Consider the following 21,501-nt stretch of genomic DNA (forward strand, 5'->3'; position numbering starts at 1 on the left):
ACTAATTGGAACCACTGCGCCAATCAGCGGCGCAGTGGCCCTTTAAATCGCAAAGACCCGGCGCGCGCGCGCCCTAGGGAGCGGGGCCGCGCGCGCCGGGACAGAACTGACGGAGAGCGAGTCAGGTACGGGAGCCGGGGTGCGCATCGCGAGCGGGCGCTACCCGCATCGCGAATCGCATCCCGGCCAGAGGCGGTATCGCAGCGCCCCGGGTCCGTGGAACCGACCGGAGCGCTGCAGTGAGAGGAGTGTAGCGAGCGCTCCGGGGAGGAGCGGGGACCCGGAGCGCTCGGCGTAACAGTACCCCCCCCCTTGGGTCTCCCCCTCTTCTTGGAGCCTGAGAACCTGAGGACCAGACTTTTGTCCAGGATATTGTCCTCAGGTTCCCAGGACCTCTCTTCAGGACCACAACCCTCCCAATCCACTAAAAAGAAGGTTTTCCCTCTGACCTTTTTAGATGCTAAAATTTCTTTGACGGAGAAGATGTCCGAGGAGCCGGAGACAGGAGTGGGGGGAACAGATTTGGGAGAGAAACGGTTAATGATAAGTGGTTTAAGAAGAGAAACATGAAAGGCATTAGGAATACGAAGAGAAGGAGGAAGAAGAAGTTTGTAAGAGACAGGATTAATCTGGCGCAAAATCTTGAAAGGACCAAGATAGCGTGGTCCCAACTTATAGCTAGGGACACGGAAGCGGACATATTTGGCGGAGAGCCATACCTTGTCTCCAGGGGAAAAAATGGGAGGAGCTCTTCTTTTCTTATCCGCGAATCTCTTCATGCGTGAAGAAGCCTGTAAGAGAGAATTTTGGGTCTCTCTCCATATGATGGAAAGATCACGAGAAATTTCATCCACAGCGGGCAGACCAGAGGGCAAGGGGGTAGGGAGGGGGGGAAGAGGGTGACGGCCGTACACCACGAAAAACGGGGATTTGGAGGAAGATTCAGAGATTCTGAAATTATACGAGAATTCGGCCCAAGGTAGAAGATCTGCCCAGTCATCCTGGCGGGAGGAAACAAAATGTCGTAAATAGTCACCCAAGATCTGGTTAATTCTTTCTACTTGTCCATTGGATTGAGGATGGTATGCAGAAGAAAAATTTAATTTAATCTTGAGTTGTTTACAGAGAGCCCTCCAGAATTTAGACACAAATTGGACGCCTCTATCCGAGACGATCTGCGTAGGCAACCCGTGAAGACGAAAAATGTGTACAAAAAATTGTTTAGCCAACTGAGGCGCTGAAGGAAGACCAGGAAGAGGGATGAAATGTGCCATTTTGGAGAATCGATCAACGACCACCCAAATAACAGTGTTGCCATGGGATGGGGGTAAGTCAGTAATAAAATCCATACCAATCAGAGACCAAGGTTGTTCGGGAACAGGCAGAGGAAGAAGAAAACCAGCGGGCTTCTGGCGAGGAGTCTTATCCCGGGCACAGATAGTGCAGGCTCGCACAAAGTCCACCACATCAGTCTCTAGAGTCGGCCACCAATAGAAGCGAGAGATGAGTTGCACAGATTTCTTGATGCCCGCATGACCTGCGAGATGGGAGGAGTGACCCCATTTGAGGATTCCGAGGCGTTGGCGTGGAGAAACAAAGGTCTTTCCTGGAGGAGTTTGCCTGATGGAGGCTGGAGAAGTGGAAATCAGGCAGTCAGGAGGAATGATGTGTTGAGGAGAGAGTTCAATTTCAGAAGCATCTGAGGAACGAGAGAGAGCATCGGCCCTAATGTTCTTATCAGCAGGCCGAAAGTGAATTTCAAAATTAAATCGGGCAAAGAACAGAGACCACCTGGCCTGACGAGGATTCAGCCGTTGGGCAGACTCGAGGTATGAGAGGTTCTTGTGATCGGTGTAAATAATAACTGGAAATCTTGATCCCTCCAGCAGATGCCTCCATTCCTCAAGTGCTAATTTAATGGCTAGAAGCTCTCGATCCCCGATGGAGTAGTTCCTCTCCGCCGGAGAGAAGGTCCTAGAAAAAAACCCACAAGTAACAGCATGCCCGGAAGAGTTTTTTTGTAGAAGGACAGCTCCAGCTCCCACTGAGGAGGCATCAACCTCCAATAGGAAGGGTTTAGATGGGTCAGGTCTGGAGAGCACGGGAGCCGAAGAGAAGGCAGACTTGAGTCGTTTAAAGGCGTCTTCCGCTTGAGGAGGCCAAGACTTGGGATCGGCATTTTTTTTGGTTAAAGCCACAATAGGAGCCACAATGGTAGAAAAATGTGGAATAAATTGCCTGTAATAATTGGCGAACCCCAAAAAACGTTGGATGGCACGGAGTCCGGAGGGGCGTGGCCAATCTAAGACGGCAGAGAGTTTATCTGGATCCATTTGTAGTCCCTGGCCAGAGACCAAGTATCCTAGAAAAGGAAGAGATTGGCATTCAAACAGACATTTCTCAATTTTAGCATAGAGTTGATTGTCACGAAGTCTCTGAAGAACCATACGGACATGCTGGCGGTGTTCTTCTAGATTGGCCGAAAAAATTAGGATATCATCAAGATATACAACAACACAGGAGTATAACAGATCACGAAAAATTTCATTAACAAAGTCTTGGAAGACAGCAGGGGCGTTGCACAGGCCAAAGGGCATGACCAGATACTCAAAGTGTCCATCTCTGGTGTTAAATGCTGTTTTCCACTCATCCCCCTCTCTGATGCGGATGAGGTTATAGGCGCCTCTTAAGTCCAATTTAGTAAAGATGTGGGCACCTTGGAGGCGATCAAAGAGTTCAGAGATGAGGGGTAAGGGGTAGCGGTTCTTAACCGTGATTTTATTAAGTCCGCGGTAGTCAATGCAAGGACGTAGAGAGCCATCTTTTTTGGACACAAAGAAAAATCCGGCTCCGGCAGGAGAGGAGGATTTACGGATAAAGCCCTTTTTTAGATTCTCCTGGACGTATTCAGACATGGCAAGAGTCTCTGGGGCAGAGAGAGGATAAATTCTGCCCCGGGGTGGAGTAGTGCCCGGGAGGAGGTCGATAGGACAATCATAAGGCCTGTGAGGAGGTAGAGTCTCCGCTTGTTTTTTGCAGAAAACATCCGCGAAGTCCATATAGGCCTTAGGGAGACCGGTTACTGGAGGAAGCAGAGAGTTACGGCAAGGGTTACTGGGAACCGGTTTTAGACAGTCCTTGGAACAAGAGGGCCCCCAACTCTTGATCTCCCCAGTGGACCAATCCAGGGTTGGGGAATGAAGTTGAAGCCAGGGAAGTCCAAGGAGAATTTCCGAGGTGCAATTGGGGAGGACCAAAAGTTCAATCCTCTCGTGATGAGATCCGATGCTCATTAGAAGGGGCTCCGTGCGGAAACGTATGGAACAGTCCAATCTTTCATTGTTTATACAATTGATGTAAAGGGGTCTGGTGAGACTGGTCACTGGGATGTTGAACCTGTTGACGAGAGAGGCCAAAATAAAATTTCCTGCAGATCCAGAGTCCAAGAAGGCCACAGAAGAGAAGGAGAAGGCAGAGGCAGACATCCGCACAGGCACAGTAAGACGTGGAGAAGCAGAGTGGACATCAAGGATTGTCTCACCTTTGTGCGGAGTCAGGGTACGTCTTTCCAGGCGGGGAGGGCGGATAGGACAATCCCTCAGGAAGTGTTCGGTACTAGCACAGTACAGGCAGAGGTTCTCCATGCGGCGTCGTGTCCTCTCTTGAGATGTCAGGCGAGACCGGTCGACCTGCATAGCCTCCACGGCGGGAGGCACAGGAACAGATTGCAGGGAACCAGAGGAGAGAGGAGCCGAGGAGAAGAAACGCCTCGTGCGAACAGAGTCCATATCTTGGCGGAGCTCCTGACGCCTTTCGGAAAAACGCATGTCAATGCGAGTGGCTAGGTGAATAAGTTCATGAAGATTAGCAGGCATTTCTCGTGCGGCCAGAACATCTTTAATGTTGCTGGATAGGCCTTTTTTAAAGGTCGCGCAGAGGGCCTCATTGTTCCAGGATAATTCAGAAGCAAGAGTACGGAATTGTACGGCATACTCGCCAACGGAAGAATTACCCTGGACCAGGTTCAACAGGGCAGTCTCAGCAGAAGAGGCTCGGGCAGGTTCCTCAAAGACACTTCGAATTTCCGAGAAGAAGGAGTGTACAGAGGCAGTGACGGGGTCATTGCGGTCCCAGAGCGGTGTGGCCCAAGCCAGGGCTTTTCCAGACAGCAGGCTGACTACGAAAGCCACCTTAGACCTTTCAGTGGGGAACTGGTCCGACATCATCTCCAAGTGTAATGAACATTGGGAAAGGAAGCCACGGCAAAACTTAGAGTCCCCATCAAATTTATCCGGCAAGGATAGTCGTAGTCCAGAAGCGGCCACTCGCTGCGGGGGAGGTACAGGAGCTGGCGGAGGAGATGGTTGCTGGAGCTGTGGTAGTAACTGTTGTAGCATAACAGTCAGTTGAGACAGCTGTTGGCCTTGTTGCGCAATCTGTTGTGACTGCTGGGTGACCACCGTGGTGAGGTCAGCGACAACTGGCAGAGGAACTTCAGCGGGATCCATGGCCGGATCTACTGTCACGATGCCGGCTGGCAGGTAGTGGATCCTCTGTGCCAGAGAGGGATTGGCGTGGACCGTGCTAGAGGATCGGTTCTAAGTCACTACTGGTTTTCACCAGAGCCCGCCGCAAAGCGGGATGGTCTTGCTGCGGCGGTAGTGACCAGGTCGTATCCCCTAGCAACGGCTCAACCTCTCTGGCTGCTGAAGATAGGCGCGGTACAAGGGAGTAGACAGAAGCAAGGTCGGACGTAGCAGAAGGTCGGGGCAGGCAGCAAGGATCGTAGTCAGGGGCAACGGCAGGAGGTCTGGAACACAGGCTAGGAACACACAAGGAAACGCTTTCACTGGCACTAAGGCAACAAGATCCGGCGAGGGAGTGAAGGGGAAGTGAGGTGATATAGGGAAGTGCACAGGTGTAAACACTAATTGGAACCACTGCGCCAATCAGCGGCGCAGTGGCCCTTTAAATCGCAAAGACCCGGCGCGCGCGCGCCCTAGGGAGCGGGGCCGCGCGCGCCGGGACAGAACTGACGGAGAGCGAGTCAGGTACGGGAGCCGGGGTGCGCATCGCGAGCGGGCGCTACCCGCATCGCGAATCGCATCCCGGCCAGAGGCGGTATCGCAGCGCCCCGGGTCCGTGGAACCGACCGGAGCGCTGCAGTGAGAGGAGTGTAGCGAGCGCTCCGGGGAGGAGCGGGGACCCGGAGCGCTCGGCGTAACAGTATATATATCCATATATCTCATGTACATATGTAGCGGACAGATGTGCTTTTAAAAATACATTGTTGTGTTGAGTGTGATAAGAGTTAATTTTTCCTTTTTTCTTTGTAGTGAAAAGAGGGCATTTTAATGGAATTTCAGGTAAATATTGTCTAATGTTTTGCATATCTTAGTATATACATTTGGAGGAGTATATAGAAGGATGAGTTTAAATATACGCTGACCTCAGGTTTTATTGGAATTAAACTTCTATTCACATCAAAGAGGCCAACTTTGTAAAATAATACATGTTCACCTCAGTTTAAAGCACTTCAAAATTGCAAATATTTGTACATAGAAGCAGAAGCCAGTGCACATGCATTGTAAAATATCTACAATGTGGACTGAAATATTTATAAACATCTATGAACAGAGAGGTATGGGGGCTGGAGTTTATAAGAGTACATCCAGTCATAGTGGTAATGACAATGTCACATGACAACAACAAAAAATTGTTGGAAAAATACAAGTTTAAGGGGTACTCCGCTGTTAGACATCTTATCCCCTATCCAAAGGATAATGGATAAGATGTCTGATTACTGGGGACCCCTGCGTTCCCCCCCTGCAGCAGCCTATTACCTAAGCAGCCCGAAGCTGAGTTTTCTCTGAGGCTGATGACAGGCGGTACAGGTGACAAGGCATCGTGGCATCATGGCCCGCCCCCTTGTGATGTCATGCCCCTCCCCCTCAATACAAGTCTATGGGAGGGGGCGTGACACCCCTTCCATAGACTTACATTGAGGGGGTGGACGTGACATCATGAGGGGACGGGGCCGTGATGCCACAATGCCTTGTCACCTGCACCGCCTGTCATCAGCCTCAGAGAAAACTTAGCTCTGGGCTGCTGAGGTACTGGGCTGCTGCAGGGGAGATCATGGGGGTCCCCAGCAGCAGCCCCCCATGATCAGACATCTTATCCCTTATCCTTTGGATAGGGGTAAATATGCCTAATCGTGGAGTACACTTTTAAAAACCATGGATCTTTTTAAATTTACTAAATGAGAAAAACATTAAATGAATCCTTGCACTTCTGCCTTAAAGCGTTTCAGTCATTAGTAGGAAAATAAATAAAAAATGCTTAAATCAGTGTAGTAATGTGCCCCTTAAAATGGAAACATGATATGGATATTACTGTTTTAATATTTTGGTTTCTGTAATTTTCTATGTTGGTCATTACCTCTTTTTCAGACAGTTGCAATACATATGTAGTTATCAAGATACAAAATCTACAGAGTGCCACAGTATCTAGACCAGGGAGTCAGCCAAGCTGGGAACAAGACTACTCATTGTAAGTTATTACATTAATTCATAAAACATGGTTAATCGATGGGGTATTCCCATCATATAAAGCGGTGACATATGGCTAGAATATGATTGGTGGGTATCTGACCTCTGAGACCTTCACCAATCCTAGAATAAGATGGCCACTACACTGGTGTAGCTATGCCTTTTCTTCATTAATTTACCCAGCACACTGGGACCCCAGCCAGGCAAACTGCAATGCAGCTTAATACAAAAGAATGTTTTTTTTTTGTACAATCTGATGGCCAGGAGCGCTACTGTGTAGAGAAATCATAGAGGGGTCCACAGCACTACAGTCATTATTGTTCTTCTTCTTTTTTTTTTTTTTTTTTTTTTTGCTGTTACAACTAAATATCATGCTCAATGCTAGACTGTTCCCACCAATTCATCCTTCTCTTATATTATTTGTGTTTCCTATACTTTCCATATGTACTTCAGCCTGTATATGTAAAAAAAGAAATACTACTACACATATATCCATCCTATCTCTCAATGAACGTGATATTTATATTTCTCTAAGGTACTATTTGTAGTGCATTACTTGGGGCTTAAGGGTCTATTCACACGTACAGTATTCTGCGCAGATTTGATGCGCAGGATTTCAATCTGTGTCTGGTCATTCAGTTTACATTGGAATCTGCAGCAGAAAATCCTGTGCATCAAATCTGCACATTAAATCTGCACAGAATACTGTACTTGTGAATAGACCATAAAGGGGTATTCTGGGCTTAACTAACTTTTAACTATTCTATCCATTATGAATAATTATGCTAGTTATACGGCTCTGCCATTTTTCTTCTTTATATGGTCCCATATTATAAAGATCTTGATGACGTTCGTCTCACAATCCTTTGCAGCTCGAGATGGCAGCTGATATCAGGGGGCTTGGCTATTTCTTGTATTTCCTCACAAGCCAGCCCCCTGATTGCTTTTGTGGTCCATCTGTACGTCCTGACGTGCCAATGTCCCGTGATCTCAGCAATCTGCAGAATGCGGTAACGCAGGGAATGCTGCACAACGGGACGTACAGATAGACCGCAAACGTCATCAGGGGGCTGGCTTGTGAGGAAATACAAGAAATAGCCAAGCCCCCCGATACCAGTTGCTGCCTCGAGCCACAAAGGATCGTGAAACGAACATCATCAAGACCTGAACTGAACGCTAGACCTGGGGAACCATATAAAGAAGAAAACTTAGATGACCCACCGCAGAGCCATATAGCAAGTAAATGTAGAACTAGCATAATTCTTCATAATGGGCAGGATAGTTAAAAGTTAGTTAAGCCCGGAATACCCCTTTAAGAAGGTGGACAGATAATTTAATAGGTGCAAGGACATCATATAACACAAATCAAATACTATGGATTTATTTTCATATACACTGTTGAAATTCACACAATGACCCAGATTTATCAATCTGTCTAAGAGAAAAATGTGTCAGATTTTTGTATCAGACAGGAAGCGTCCAATCACAGCTCATTTGGTGAAGAAAAAAACTGACCTGTGTTTGGTTGCTAATTTGCTATCTATCTGAGACAAAAGTCAGGCACACTTTTGTCTCAGACAAATTGATACAAACTGAAAAATCGGTGGCAATATTTAATGGGATAACCCCTTTAGAGAATTAGTGCTTTTCTATGAAATGTTGGTCTAAGATTATTCTCCCCAAATTGTTTGAGTGGTTAGCTGGATGTTTAGTGTACAGTGTGTAAAACTTCTAACAAGCACGCTCAACTACAGTCTAATATTTCTGATAACTGCATAGAAAATCTGCATAGAAATTAAATAAGATTACTGAAAAACATATTTTCTGTTCTAGTGACCTCAATGATATTCAAAGTGGTCTCCTTGTACAAGTATGGAAGTCTGGTTGGATTCGAGACTCACTTTTAGGAAATGTGTGGATTCCCCTTCCAAACATTAAATATGCTACAGATGTATGTATATACAAGTATATAAAAGTGAAAAAGAATAAAGATACTGTTCAAAACTACTTTAAATGGGCACTGCCGTCTATGAGACAATCTCCTGTTGCACTTCTTTGTACTTAAAAAGTTGGAAACCCCTTTTAGTCCACATTAGTTTTATTCTAAAATGTGATATTACATTTTGTAAATGTGATTAAAATACAAAGGTTTATCTGGGTCCCTATGCAAAATGTGTAATCGAAACCCACAGTTATCATGAGTCATTTCTAGTGCCGGTCTCCTCTTATGCAGCATGGTGACCTTTTGGACCCCCTCTTGCTGAAGGGTTTAGTTGCAGCCCCATCATCTGCTCCCCTTATAGTTATCACTAATAAAATGTGGTCTGATTGTTATCTAAACCACACTTATGGACAAACACAAAACGAATAGAACACAAAGAGTTGTATTCTTCATACTGAGCACATTGAGTAGCTGATGTAAATAACCTACTGATACCATTTGGCAGCATCTCTACCAAATGTTTATTGCAGAATAAAATAAGGTTCCACAACATTGGGGAGAATTTGGACCATTTCTCCCTGTAAGTGATTTCTCAGATGCCACAGTATCTTCCTGGCATTAACCCCTTAAGGACCACAGATTTTTCCGTATTTGCACTTTCGTTTTTTCCTCCTCACCTTTTAAAAATCATAACCCTTTCAATTTTGCACCTAAAAATCCATATGATGGCTTATTTTTTGTGCCACCAATTCTACTTTGCAGTGAAATCAGTAATTTTACCCAAAAATCTACGGCGAAACGGGAAAAAAAATCATTGTGCGACGAAATTGAAGAAAAAACAACATTTTGCAACTTTTGGGGCTTCCGTTTCTATGCAGTACATTTTTCGGTAGAAATGACACATCCATACGATTAAAATGATACCCTACTTATATAGGTTGGATTTTGTCGGACTTCTGTAAAAAATCATAACTACATGCAGAAAAATGTATACGTTTAAAATTGTCATTTTCTGACCCCTATATCTTTTTTATTTTTCCACATATGGTGAGATAGGAGGGCTAATTTTTTGCGCCGTGATCTGAAGTTTTTAGCGGTACCATTTTTGTATTGATTGGAATTTTTGATCGCTTTTTATTCATTTTTTAAATGATATAAAAAGCGACCACAAATACGTTATTTTGGACTTTGGAATTTTTTTGCGCGTGTGGTTTAGTTAATGATATATTTTTATAGTTCGGACATTTAGGCACGCGGCGATACCACATATGTTTATATTTATTTTTATTTACATGGTGTTTTTTATGGGAAAAGGGGGGTGATTTGAACTTTTATTAAGGAAAGGGTTAAATCACATTTATTAACTTTTTTTTTTACACTTTTTTTTGCAGTGTTATGGCTCCCATAGGGTCCTACAACACTGCACACACTGATCTTATACCCTGTTCACTGCAAAGCCATAGCTTTGCAGTGATCAGGGTTATCGGTGGTCGATTGCTCAAGCCTGAATCTCATTTTCACTGCGGTAGTCCTGATAAGCCCCGCTGAGCAGCCGGGCAGCTTTCAGTTTCGGTTTAGATGCGGCGTTCAACTTTGAACGTCGCGCCTAAAGGGTTAATAGTGCGCGGCACCGCGATCGCTGCCACGCGCTATTAGCCCCGGGTCCCGGCATCAGATACATGCCGGGACCGACCGGATATGACGCGGGGTCACCGCGTGACCCCGCATTATATCTCGGGAGCCGGCCAAGGTCATAAATATACGTCCTTGGTCATTAAGGGGTTAAAGGGGGTACTCACTCTGCTACTAAACATCTTATCCCTTATCCAAAGGGCTGCTGGGGCCCCCCTTGATCTCCCTCAGCACCTGGCATTCTAAACAAACGCTGGGTTCCTGCAGCAGTGGTGGTGGAATCACAAAATGTTCAGTACTCTGGAGCACCAGAGTACTCCTTAAGGGTCAGAACTTTGCTATTCTGACATACAGACCATCTTTTTTTTACAACCATTGTTTAGTTTACTTAATTTGTGTTTTGTTGAATCACTTAACATCTCTTTATTTTGAGGGTATGGGCTGCTGTACTTACATTCTCCATTAAAATATTTTAAAACACCTTTAAATCCATTGTTTCCTAATGATCACAAGGCATCAAGGCCCTGAGGCAGCAAAGCAGCACAAACTGGAATTTTTTTTTACCATGCTTTACAGTTGCGTTATGGTTTCTATATTAGCATAGTCTGAACACAGTCCAAAGAATCAGCACACCGCAATTATTCCAACCTTAATGGACCAACTTAGAGAAAGTCCAACACATTTAAAGGGGTACTCTTTTTTTTTTTTTTTTTAAATCAACTGGTGCCAGAAAGTTAAATCGATTTGTAAATTACTTATATCTTAATACTTTCAGTACTTATCAGCTGCTGTATGCTCCAGAGGAAGTTCTTTTCTTTTTGAATGTCTGACAATAGTGCTCTCTGCTGACACCTCTGTCCATGTTAGGAACTGTCCAGAGCAAGAGCAAATCCCCCTAGCAAACCTATCCTGCTCTGGACAGTTCTTGACATGGACAGAGGTGTCAGCAGAGAGCACTGTGGTCAGACAGAAAAGACATTCAAAAAGAAAAGAACGTCCTGTGGAGCATACAGCAGCTGATAAGTACTGGAAGGATTAAAACTTTTAAATAGAAGTAATTTACAAATCTGTTTAACTTTCTGTCACCAGTTGATTTAAAAAAAATCGATCTATAATTTTCCACCGGAGTACCCCTTTTAAAGGAAAATGGTAATCCATACATTGGGTTATGGTGCGGGTGAACAGGAGACCGATGCAGGGTCAAAGACTGCTATTCCTACCTGCAGTCCGGTGCCCCATTCCTCCAAAGGTCCCCCTTCTTCCAGCGCTCACATGCGCTTTGAGGCGGGCCCGCCGGCTAGATTTAAATATTCATGAGCGCTGGTCATGTGAGCACTCAGTAGGCATGAGACCGGCGTTTATGAATATTTAAATTTAGCCGGCGGGCCCACCTCAAAGCGCAAGTGAGCGCTGGAAAAAGGGGGACATTTAGAGGAACGGGGCGCCAGGCTGCAGATAGATAAAGCAGTCTGAGACTCCACATTGGTCTCCTTTTCACCCGCACTATAACCTGGTGTATCGGCTTATAGTGTGGGTGAATGGGTGACCGCTTTCCTTTAACACATTTTGCAAATTAGCTCATTAACACAGACATTCACTTCTACATTATTCACTATATAATATTCCTACACTGTGAATGCTTCTTCAATGTGCTCAATAAAAGACATACACAGTACAACTCTTTATGTGTTGTAAGTTTGTGTTTTTCTTTAATTATGACTTAGATAACAATCACATTTCCAGGTACTTTTTTTGTTTTGCAGCACTATATGTGGTACTAGACTAGTATATAGAACCAAAGTGATCTCATATACTATTTTCAGCCTGGCCTCAAACTTGTCAGAAAGAAAACTGTCAGAAAGAAAAACTTATGTGTTGTTAATGATGAAAATTTAAGACCTTTGTATGTCACACTGCCGGTATGCCCCATCAAATACTCCCACCAGCAGTTTGACGGACATCTTTTTGACGGGTCATAATGGCCAATAACGGGTCCTGATGGACCCCATTATAGTCAATGAGGTCCATCAGGCGCCGTCATTTTTTTGGAGAGAATAGCCGGAGAAAAAGACAAGCACAATTTTTTCTCCGGCTATTCTCGATCCTAAAATAACTGGCTTCACACTACCAGAGACAACCGCCAGTGTGAATGTAGCCTAATATAGTTAATAATTTTTTTTTTTAATATTCAATAAAGAAAATGGCCCCTGAAATTCCCACCACTAGTGGTCCCCATACCAACTGGGAGCAGCAGCAGCATCAGGCTTGTCCATGAGTCACAGACCAGAGATAACTCATAGACATTGCTGCATGAGCAGACACACCAAGGAGGGACTCGCCCCTTTCCTCTGAGAGGATCTCTAACATTATGAGCAAATTAAAAGAGGTATTTTTACAATAAATATAGGTGATAGAGGCAGACAAATGATATGTGCATGGTTAGCATTAGGTACTAAGTAACATATTAGTTCCTTTTTTTTTTTTTTTTTTTTTGAGAGGTAGACTTTAAGCCTTTGGTTGGACTAGCCTTCAAGGGTTGTGGATGTTTACTATACAATGAAAACATGTTTTGTATGGTGTTCACTTGCTATTTAAACATGTATACCTTGATTTTACTAATTATATATTTAAAACCAATGAAATATTCATTTAACTGTAAAACATGTTTTGTATAAATGGTGAGCACCTCTTACCTTTTTTTATGGGAATAAAATAATAAAAGTTAATTAAACAAAAATAGAAAAAATAATTATCCTGAACAGTAGTTACATGCCTGGAGATGAATAATATAAGGTAAAATACTACAACGCAGCATGTAAATTGTGATGTAATGACTGATCCTTTTATTATATAACAGGAAGGATCTGGAGAATGGTGGACGTTATATTCTGAAGTCATCACAAATGGAGATGAGATTTCTGGTATCAAACCAACCTTGCATAAGATATTACTGGATCTTTTCTTTGCAATGCCATTTGGTAAGTTGAAGTTTAAAAATGTTTGCTTGTAAAGTTATATTGAACAAAACAAAGAGAAAACTGGCAACAGTCCAACAGCTCTTTCATTTCAAAAGAAAGATATTTCCTTGTTTAGACTCTTATTACATACGGGTTGGTGGAACACTCACAAGCTTGAATGTTTAAATATGTTTTATGCCAAAAGAAGACATCAAAGTCTCAGACTGTTAAATTGAATTAATTGCATATTTAATACTTCAAGTTAGTTTCAATTATCCATGTGTATTGTGGTTAACTGCATACAGTGCAGCATGTAAAGCTTTGTAAAGTTCATAATATACTGTTAGAGGTGAATATAAGGAAAATGTTGTAGGCTTATTTTTTCAGTAGTTATTTTATATCTCTACTTGACTTTGGCATTGAAACTTGCGTTAAAAAATCTGGTTGTGGGAAAACAACCTTATAAATTAAGTGTATATGTCATTAGCAAAAACTTGGCATAAAATGTAGAAAATAGCATTATAAGTGTATTGTAATATAAATTGGTTTAAAAATGTTGCATATTTTTGTCCCTGCAGCTATTGTCTGTATGTGTCTGTGATTAGACCAAATACAGGATGTGTGGGAGGACAAGCAGGGCTCTGTGCAGTGTAGACAAGCAGGGCTCTGTGCACTAAGGAAAAGCAGGGCTCTGTACTCTGAGGACAAGCAGGGCTCTGTGCATTGAGGACAAGCAGGGCTCTGTGCATTGAGGACAAGCAGGGCTCTGTGCATTGAGGACAAGCAGGGCTCTGTGCATTGAGGACAAGTAGGGCTCTGTGCAGTGTGGACAAGCAGGGCTCTGTGCATTGAGGACAAGCAGGGCTCTGTGCATTGAGGACAAGCAGGGCTCTGTGCATTGAGGACAAGTAGGGCTCTGTGCAGTGTGGACAAGCAGGGCTCTGTGCATTGAGGACAAGCAGGGCTCTGTGCAGTGTGGACAAGCAGGGCTCTGTGCATTGTGGACAAGCAGGGCTCTGTGCAGTGTGGACAAGCAGGGCTCTGTGCAGCATGGACAAGCAGGGCTCTGTGGAGTCGGATGTGTAAATGAAAAAAAAATGTCACTAAAGTGCAGTTTTCCCCCCAAATTTATCCTTTTTACAAAGGGTAATGGGAGTAAAGGTCCCCCAAAATTTGTAACCCCATCTCTTCTGAGTATATAAATACCCCATGTTAGGACGTAAAATGCTCTGCGGGCAAACTACAATGCTCAGAAGAGAAGGAGTCACATTTGGCTTTTTGAAAGCAAATTTTGCTGAAATTGTCTTTGTGGGGCATGTCACATTTAGGAAGCCCCTATGGTGCCAGAACAGCAAAAAGAAAAACACATGGCATACTATTTTGGAAGCTACACCCCTCAAGGAAAGTAACAAAGGGTACAGTGAGCATTAACACCCCACAGGTGTTTGACGACTTTGTGAAAGTCAGATGTGTAAATGGAAAAAAAAATATTTCACAAAAATGCATTTCCCCCCCCAAATTTTACATTTTTACAAGGGGTAATAGGAGAAAATGACCCCAAAATTTGTAACCCCATTTCTTCTGAGTATGGAAATACCACATGTGCATTTACAAAGCCCCCCGTGGTGCCAGAACAGTGGACCCCCACACATGTGACCCCATTTTGGAAACTACACCCTCACAGAATTTAATAAGGGGTGCAGTGAGTATTTACACCCCACTGGCATTTGACAGATCTTTGAAATAGTGGGCTGTGCAAATGAAAAATACATTTTTTCATTTTCATGGATCACTGTTCCAAAAATCTGTCAGATACCTGTGGGGCGTAAATGCTCATTGTACCCCTTATTACATTCTGTGAGGGGTGTAGTTTCCAAAATGGAGTCACATGTGAGGGGGTCCATTGTTCTGGCACTATGGTGGCTTTATAGACAAACGGCCTTCAATTCCAAACATTCTCTCTCCAGAAGCCCAATGGCGCTCCTTATCTTCTAAGCATTGTAGTAGGCCAGCAGAGCACTTTACATCCACATATGGGGTATTTTCTTCTTACTCAAAAGAAATGGGGTTACAAATTTTGGGGGGCTTTTTTCCTATTTTCCCTTGTGAAAAAGAAAAATTTAGGGTAACACCCACATTTTAGTGAAAACTTTTTTTTTTCATTTTCACGTCCAACTTTAACCCCTTAAGGACCGGAGGTTTTTCCGTTTTTGCATTTTCGTTTTTTGCTCCTTGCCTTTAAAAAATCATAACTCTTTCAAATTTACACCTAAAAATCCATATGATGGCTTATTTTTTGCGCCACCAATTCTACTTTGTAATGACGTCAGTCATTTTGCCCAAAAATCTATGGTGAAGCGGGAAAAAAAATCATTGTGCGACAAAATTGAAAAAAAAAACGCTGTTTTGTAACTTTTGGGGGCTTCCGTTTCTACGTAGTACATTTTTCGGTAAAAATGACACCTGATATGTATTCTGTAGGTCCATACAATTAAAATGATACCCTACTTATATAGGTTTGATTTTGTCGGACTTCTGGAAAAAATCATAACTACATGCAGGAAAATTAATACGTTTAAAATTGTCATTTTCTGACCCCTATAACTTTTTTATTTTTCCGTGTATGGGGCGGTATGAGGGCTCATTTTTTGCGCCGTGATCTGAAGTTTTTAACGGTACCATTTTTGCATTGATAGGACTTATTGATCACTTTTTATTCATTTTTAAATGATATAAAAAGTGACCAAAAATGCACTATTTTGGACTTTGGAATTTTTTTGCGCGCACGCCATTGACCGAGCGGTTTAATTAATGATATATTTTTATAATTCGGACATTTCCGCACGCGGTGATACCACATATGTTTATTTTTATTTTTATTTACACTGTTTTTTTTTTTATTGGAAAAGGGGGGTGATTCAAACTTTTAATAGGGGAGGAGTTAAATGATCTTTATTCACTTTTTTTTTTCACTTTTTTTTTGCAGTGTTATAGGTCCCATAGGGACCTATAACACTGCACACACTGATCTTCTATGTTGATCACTGGCTTCTCATAAGAAACCAGTGATCAACGATTCTGCCGGATGACTGCTCATGCCTGGATCTCAGGCACTGAGCAGTCATTCGGCGATCGGACAGCGAGGAGGCAGGAAGGGGCCCTCCCGCTGTCCTGGCAGCTGTTCGGGATGCCGCGATTAGCCGCGGCTATCCCGAACAGCTCGACTGAGCTAGCCGGGAACTTTCACTTTCACTTTTAGCCGCGCGGCTCAGCTTTGAGCGCGCGGCTAAAGGGTTAATAGCGCGCGGCGCCGCGATCGGCGCCGCGCGCTATTAGAGGTGGGTCCCGGCTTCACTATGACGCCGGGCCCGCCATGATATGACGCGGGGTTACTGTGTAACCCCGCGTTATATCGGAAGAGCAGGACCAAGGACGTACCGGTACGTCCTTGGTCCTTAAGGGGTTAATGAAAATTCGTCAAACACCTGTGGGGTGTTAAGGCTCACTATACCCCTTGTTACATTCTGTGAGGGGTGTAGTTTCCAAAATGGGGTCACATGTGGGTATTTATTTTTTTGCGTTTATGTCAGAACCGCTGTAAAATCAGCCACCCCCTTTGCAAATCACCAATTTCGGCCTCAAATGCACACATAACTCAAAGGAAGATAGATATATCAGCTCACCCATAAATCCACATAGACAGATATCGTTCCTCTCAGTACATCTAAGCTCCGGGCTATACACAGAAGCCGTGTCTCCAGGTGGACTCATCAGAAAAAGGTAAGGTGAAAAAGTCCGGCTCCCATATGAGTAAAAAATGGATTAAAAGTACATATGCACAGAAGGAAACACATATGCACAGAAGGTGTTTCCTACTGTGCATATGTACTTTTAATCCATTTTGGTGTTTTGGATTTTATTATGGATCAATAAAATATATTTTTTACTCATATGGGAGCCGGACTTTTTCACCTTACCTTTCCCTCAAATGTACATAGTGCACTCTCACTCCTGAACCTTGTTATGCGTCCGCAGAACATTTCACGCCCACATATGGGGTATTTCCATACTCAGGAGAAATTGCATTACAAATTTTTGTAATTTTTTTTTTTTGCTTTTACCGCTTGTGAAAATAAAAAGTATGGGGCAACACCAGCATGTTAGTGTAAAAAATGTAAAGTTTTTTTACACTAACAGGTTGGTGTAGCCCCCAATTCTTCCTTTTCATAAGGGGTAAAAGGAGAAAAATACCCCCCATAATTTGAATTGAAATTTCTCCCGAGTACGGAAATACCCCATATGTGGCCCTAAACTGTTTCCTTGAAATACGACAGGGCTCCAAAGTGAGAGAGCGCCATGCGCATTTGAGGACTTAATTAGGGATTGCATAGGGGTGGACATAGGGATATTCTACGCCAGTGATTAACAAACAGGGTGCCTCCAGCTGTTGCTAAACTCACAGCATTCCTGGACAGTCAGTGGCTGTCTGGAAATGCTGGGAATTGTTGTTTTGCAACAGCTGGAGGCTCTGTTTTGGAAACACTGCCGTACGATACGTTTTTTCATTTTTATTGGGGGGGGGGGGCAGTGTAAGGGGGTGTATATGTAGTGTTTTACCCTTCATTATGTGTTAGTGTAGTGTAGTGTTTTTAGGGTACATTCACACTGGCGGGCGTTTACGGTGAATTTTGCGCTAGGAGTTTGCGCTGCGGAGGAAAAATTTGCCACAGCCCAAACTTGAAGAAGAAAACTTACTGTAAACCTGCCCGTGCGAATGTGGGGGGGGGGGGGGGCGGAGGGGCAAACCACCAGCTGTTTCAAAACTAAAACTCCCAGCATGTAATGACAGACTGTGCATGCTGGGAGTTGTACTTTTGCAACAGCTGGAGGCACACTGGTTGGAAAACCTTCAGTTATCTAACTCAGTATTTTCCAACCAGTGTACCTCCAGCTGTTGAAAACTTTAACCCCCAGCATGTACTGATTGCCGAAGGGCATGCTGGGAGATGTAGTTATGCAACAGCTAGATGTACTCAACTACATCTCCCAGCATGCCGAGACAGCTGTTTGGGCATGCTGGGAGTTGTAGTTTTGCAACATCTGGAAAGCTACAGTTAGAGACCACTGAACAGTGATCTCTAAACTGTGGAGCTCCAGATGTTGCAAAACTACAAATCCCAGCATGCCCAGACAGCAAACTGCTGGGAGTTGTAGTTTTGCAAGATCTAGAGGGCCACAGTTGAATCACTGTACAGTGATCTCTAAACTGTGACCCTCCAGCTGTTGCAAAACTACAACTCCAAGCATGCCCAAACAGCTGTCTGGGCATGCTGGGAGTTGTAGTTTTGCGACATCTGGAGTGCTACAGTATAGAGACCACTGTATATGGTCTCAGACTGCAGCCCTCCAGATGTTGCCAGGCAACTCACCGGCCTCCGTAGGATCCAGGGAGTCTCATTGCCATCCTCTTCTTCCGCCAATCCCCGTCCCGATCACAGCCCACAGCCGTCGCCGATGGATAAGTGGACTTCTGCGCCCCGGTCCGTCATCGTTTCCTAATCCTGCCCCGCCTATTGTGGGTGGGCAGGACAGGGAAAATGAAAGTTAACCCCCCTCCCCCCGATCTGCTATTGGTGGTTGCGTCTAGACCACCAATAGCAGGGATAGGAGGGGTGGCACCCCTGCCACCTCACTCCTATCCCTTCAGGGGGATCGTAGGTGTCTTGGACAACCGCGATCCCCCTTATATTCTGGGTCACCATAGACCCGTAATAACCCGGAATCGACACAAATCGGCGCTATTCAAATCCTTTGAATAGGGGATAAGATGTATAAAGCCAGAATACCCCTTTAAATATAGGCCAAGTTTTATTTATTAGAGTACAGTTGTAAGGAGGCATAATACATTAAATGTGGTGCAGAGACTTATTGCAGTGATAAATCCACTCAATGTTGTTACTGTGGGGAGACAATAGCCCACAGATGCATATAAATCTCAGTGTATAGTGCCTACTGTCTCATGCTCAAGCCCAGATATACCTCTATTTCTCATCATGTTCTGGTCAAGTGAAATTATTACTTCAAATTATATCATATTAGAATGCTGAGATAGGTGCAGATACATTTGCCAAAAAGTAGAGTTTTCAGCCAGGCTGTATATATACATTAAGATGAAACACCACGATATATAACATAACAGCACTGCTCTCCGCTTCAGCAGCTTTGTGATGGATTAATAGTTTCCGCTACTTCATTCATAACTTCTCACACCTCCTAAAATTCACTGATGTAGAACACATACTATTTATATTGTCACATCCAGCTGTATTTACTTGGATACAAACCATTGATACATTGTACATATTCGTGAAGAAAATATACAAACAGCCTGACGTTATGAACTGCTTCCCAATGTCACCATTCAGTTTGATGCACATTCATCTTAGCTCACTTAACGCATTCACAAAAAAAATTAATAAAGAAAATTCAGCTTTGAAACTCCAGTGCAGCAGCCTCCCATTGTCTTCAGTGGGATTCTACTGCAGAGTGCACACACTGCAGAATTTCCTTGGAAAGTTTAAATTTGGTGGTGGAATTCCTTCAGCATTGCCGTCAAATAGTATCTTTTACAAAAAAGAATAACAAATTCTGCGCCCAGAGTCAATTAGTTTTTGCTTTCCGCAGTATAGTCACTATTTTAATTCATTTAGGGTACGATCCCCTGTAGTGCTTTACGCACCGTATCTCACACTGCACAAAATGTGGTGTGCAGCGGGAAATATGCTGCTTATTTTCTGATCAGCAGACACACAGGGCTACCCCGCGGCAACTCTGTGTGTTCAGTGAGGTTTGGGGGCGGGGCCAAACATTGGTGTGACTGTGACGGGCAGCCCTTCTTCCAAACCTCTATGAACACACGGAGCTACCGCGGGGTAGCCCTGTGTGCATGGTGATCGGAGAATATTCAGCGTATTTCCCACTGTGCAGCACATTTTGTGCACTTTCAAAAATGTATGCGGAATTATACACTTTGATCCACTTTATGGAAAAAAGTCTCTCATCACTCTGTCTATGGAGTTCCACCTTACTCCGGATTAAACGCTTTAACTCATTGAACAGAGGATTCAACAGTAAAGTAATAAGAGGAATTCACAGACCTGGATCAGTCATTTTAAGTTGATTAAGGGGGTCCTCCCCGAAACGTAGCATCAGGTTCGGCTATGGACGTGGGTGCAATGTCTCCGTGTTCCATGTTCGAAGCGAATCGAAGTTCACGAACCTGAATTCGTTACGAATTTCATGAAAATTCGATTCGTAATGAATGTGAATATCGCCGCGATTCGATTACGCGAATTGCTTCAGTAAACTCCATTTTACAGGGTTCCAGGCTATTGGAGACCTAAGATGGCGGATCCACATGTGAGTACATGGGGTAGGGGATTATGGGAGGGCGGGAAACAGCAGCGGGAATGAAGGTAGACGGGCTGACCCTGAATCACATGTGAGATGCAGCCTATCAGCATTCATTGATCCCTATGATGTCACAGCCCCTATATAATCGGCGGCCATCTTGCCTCTCTTCGTTTCATCCATGCACTCAGATGGAGAGGACGGGACTGTGGGTGTGTGAATAACTCATACCACACCGTTACACTGGAACTGCTAGTCACATCAGCATTAGGGAAAGGCAGGAGTGCAGAGTGCTGTGCTGTTACACTGAGAAGGATCATTGATTGCTAAACCTCCTATTCACGTTATTGAGCATTGCAGCAGAGAGGGGCAGATAGCTGTCAGCTGCCTCATACAGATCTCCAAGCTGCCTGAACTTTCTAATTTTTCTTATCTCCTAATTTTTCAGCCCAATTGAGATTATTTTTTTTGCTCCACAAATCTTCTGCTGCTCAGAATTGTGTGACAGAGTGCAATTTAGGGTTTAATCCCTGGATTTTTTTTTTGTGGTGCTGCACTGATGGGTCCTGCTGCTGTTCAGAAATACGTGATTGTTCAGTGGACTGTAGTGCATTTTTACCATTTTGCACCTGTTAATCTGTCAAGGGGCTGGCTACATGCTGTGCAAGTCCAAACAATAGTATTCACCGGCTGTTTTTTTTTTTTTTTTTTTAAATAGTTTTTTCTGCATATAGTTACGCATATATAACTGCCCTCATCAGTGCATACCGCATAGGTACATCCAAGTATTGTACCATTTAGTACCTGTTAAGCTGTCAAGGTGCTCCAAACCGTCAAAGTCCAAACAATATTAGCCACCGGCTGGTGTTTTACAAAAATACAGATTTTTTTCTGCGTATAGTTAGGCATATTACTGCCCTCATCAGTGCATACCGCATAGGTACATCCAAGTATTGCACCATTTAGTACCTGTTAAGCTGTCAAGGTGCTCCATACCGTCAAAGTCCAA

At 43.9% G+C, this 21,501-nt stretch overlaps 1 protein-coding gene across 1 annotated transcript in view; it reads left to right on the forward strand.

Annotated features, from left to right (window-relative positions):
• Positions 1 to 21,501, forward strand: part of LOC130368547 (protein unc-13 homolog B-like) — a 350,187-nt gene that overhangs the window by 73,992 nt on the left and 254,694 nt on the right. Inside the window, exons 3-6 of the mRNA XM_056572347.1 lie at positions 5,337 to 5,366; positions 6,453 to 6,552; positions 8,385 to 8,502; positions 12,983 to 13,103. Coding sequence (XP_056428322.1) covers positions 5,337 to 5,366; positions 6,453 to 6,552; positions 8,385 to 8,502; positions 12,983 to 13,103 — 369 coding nt within the window. The remainder of the gene's footprint in view (positions 1 to 5,336; positions 5,367 to 6,452; positions 6,553 to 8,384; positions 8,503 to 12,982; positions 13,104 to 21,501) is intronic.

The sequence above is a fragment of the Hyla sarda genome, chromosome 4, assembly GCF_029499605.1.
Source record: "Hyla sarda isolate aHylSar1 chromosome 4, aHylSar1.hap1, whole genome shotgun sequence".
Taxonomy (NCBI): Eukaryota; Metazoa; Chordata; class Amphibia; order Anura; family Hylidae; genus Hyla; species Hyla sarda.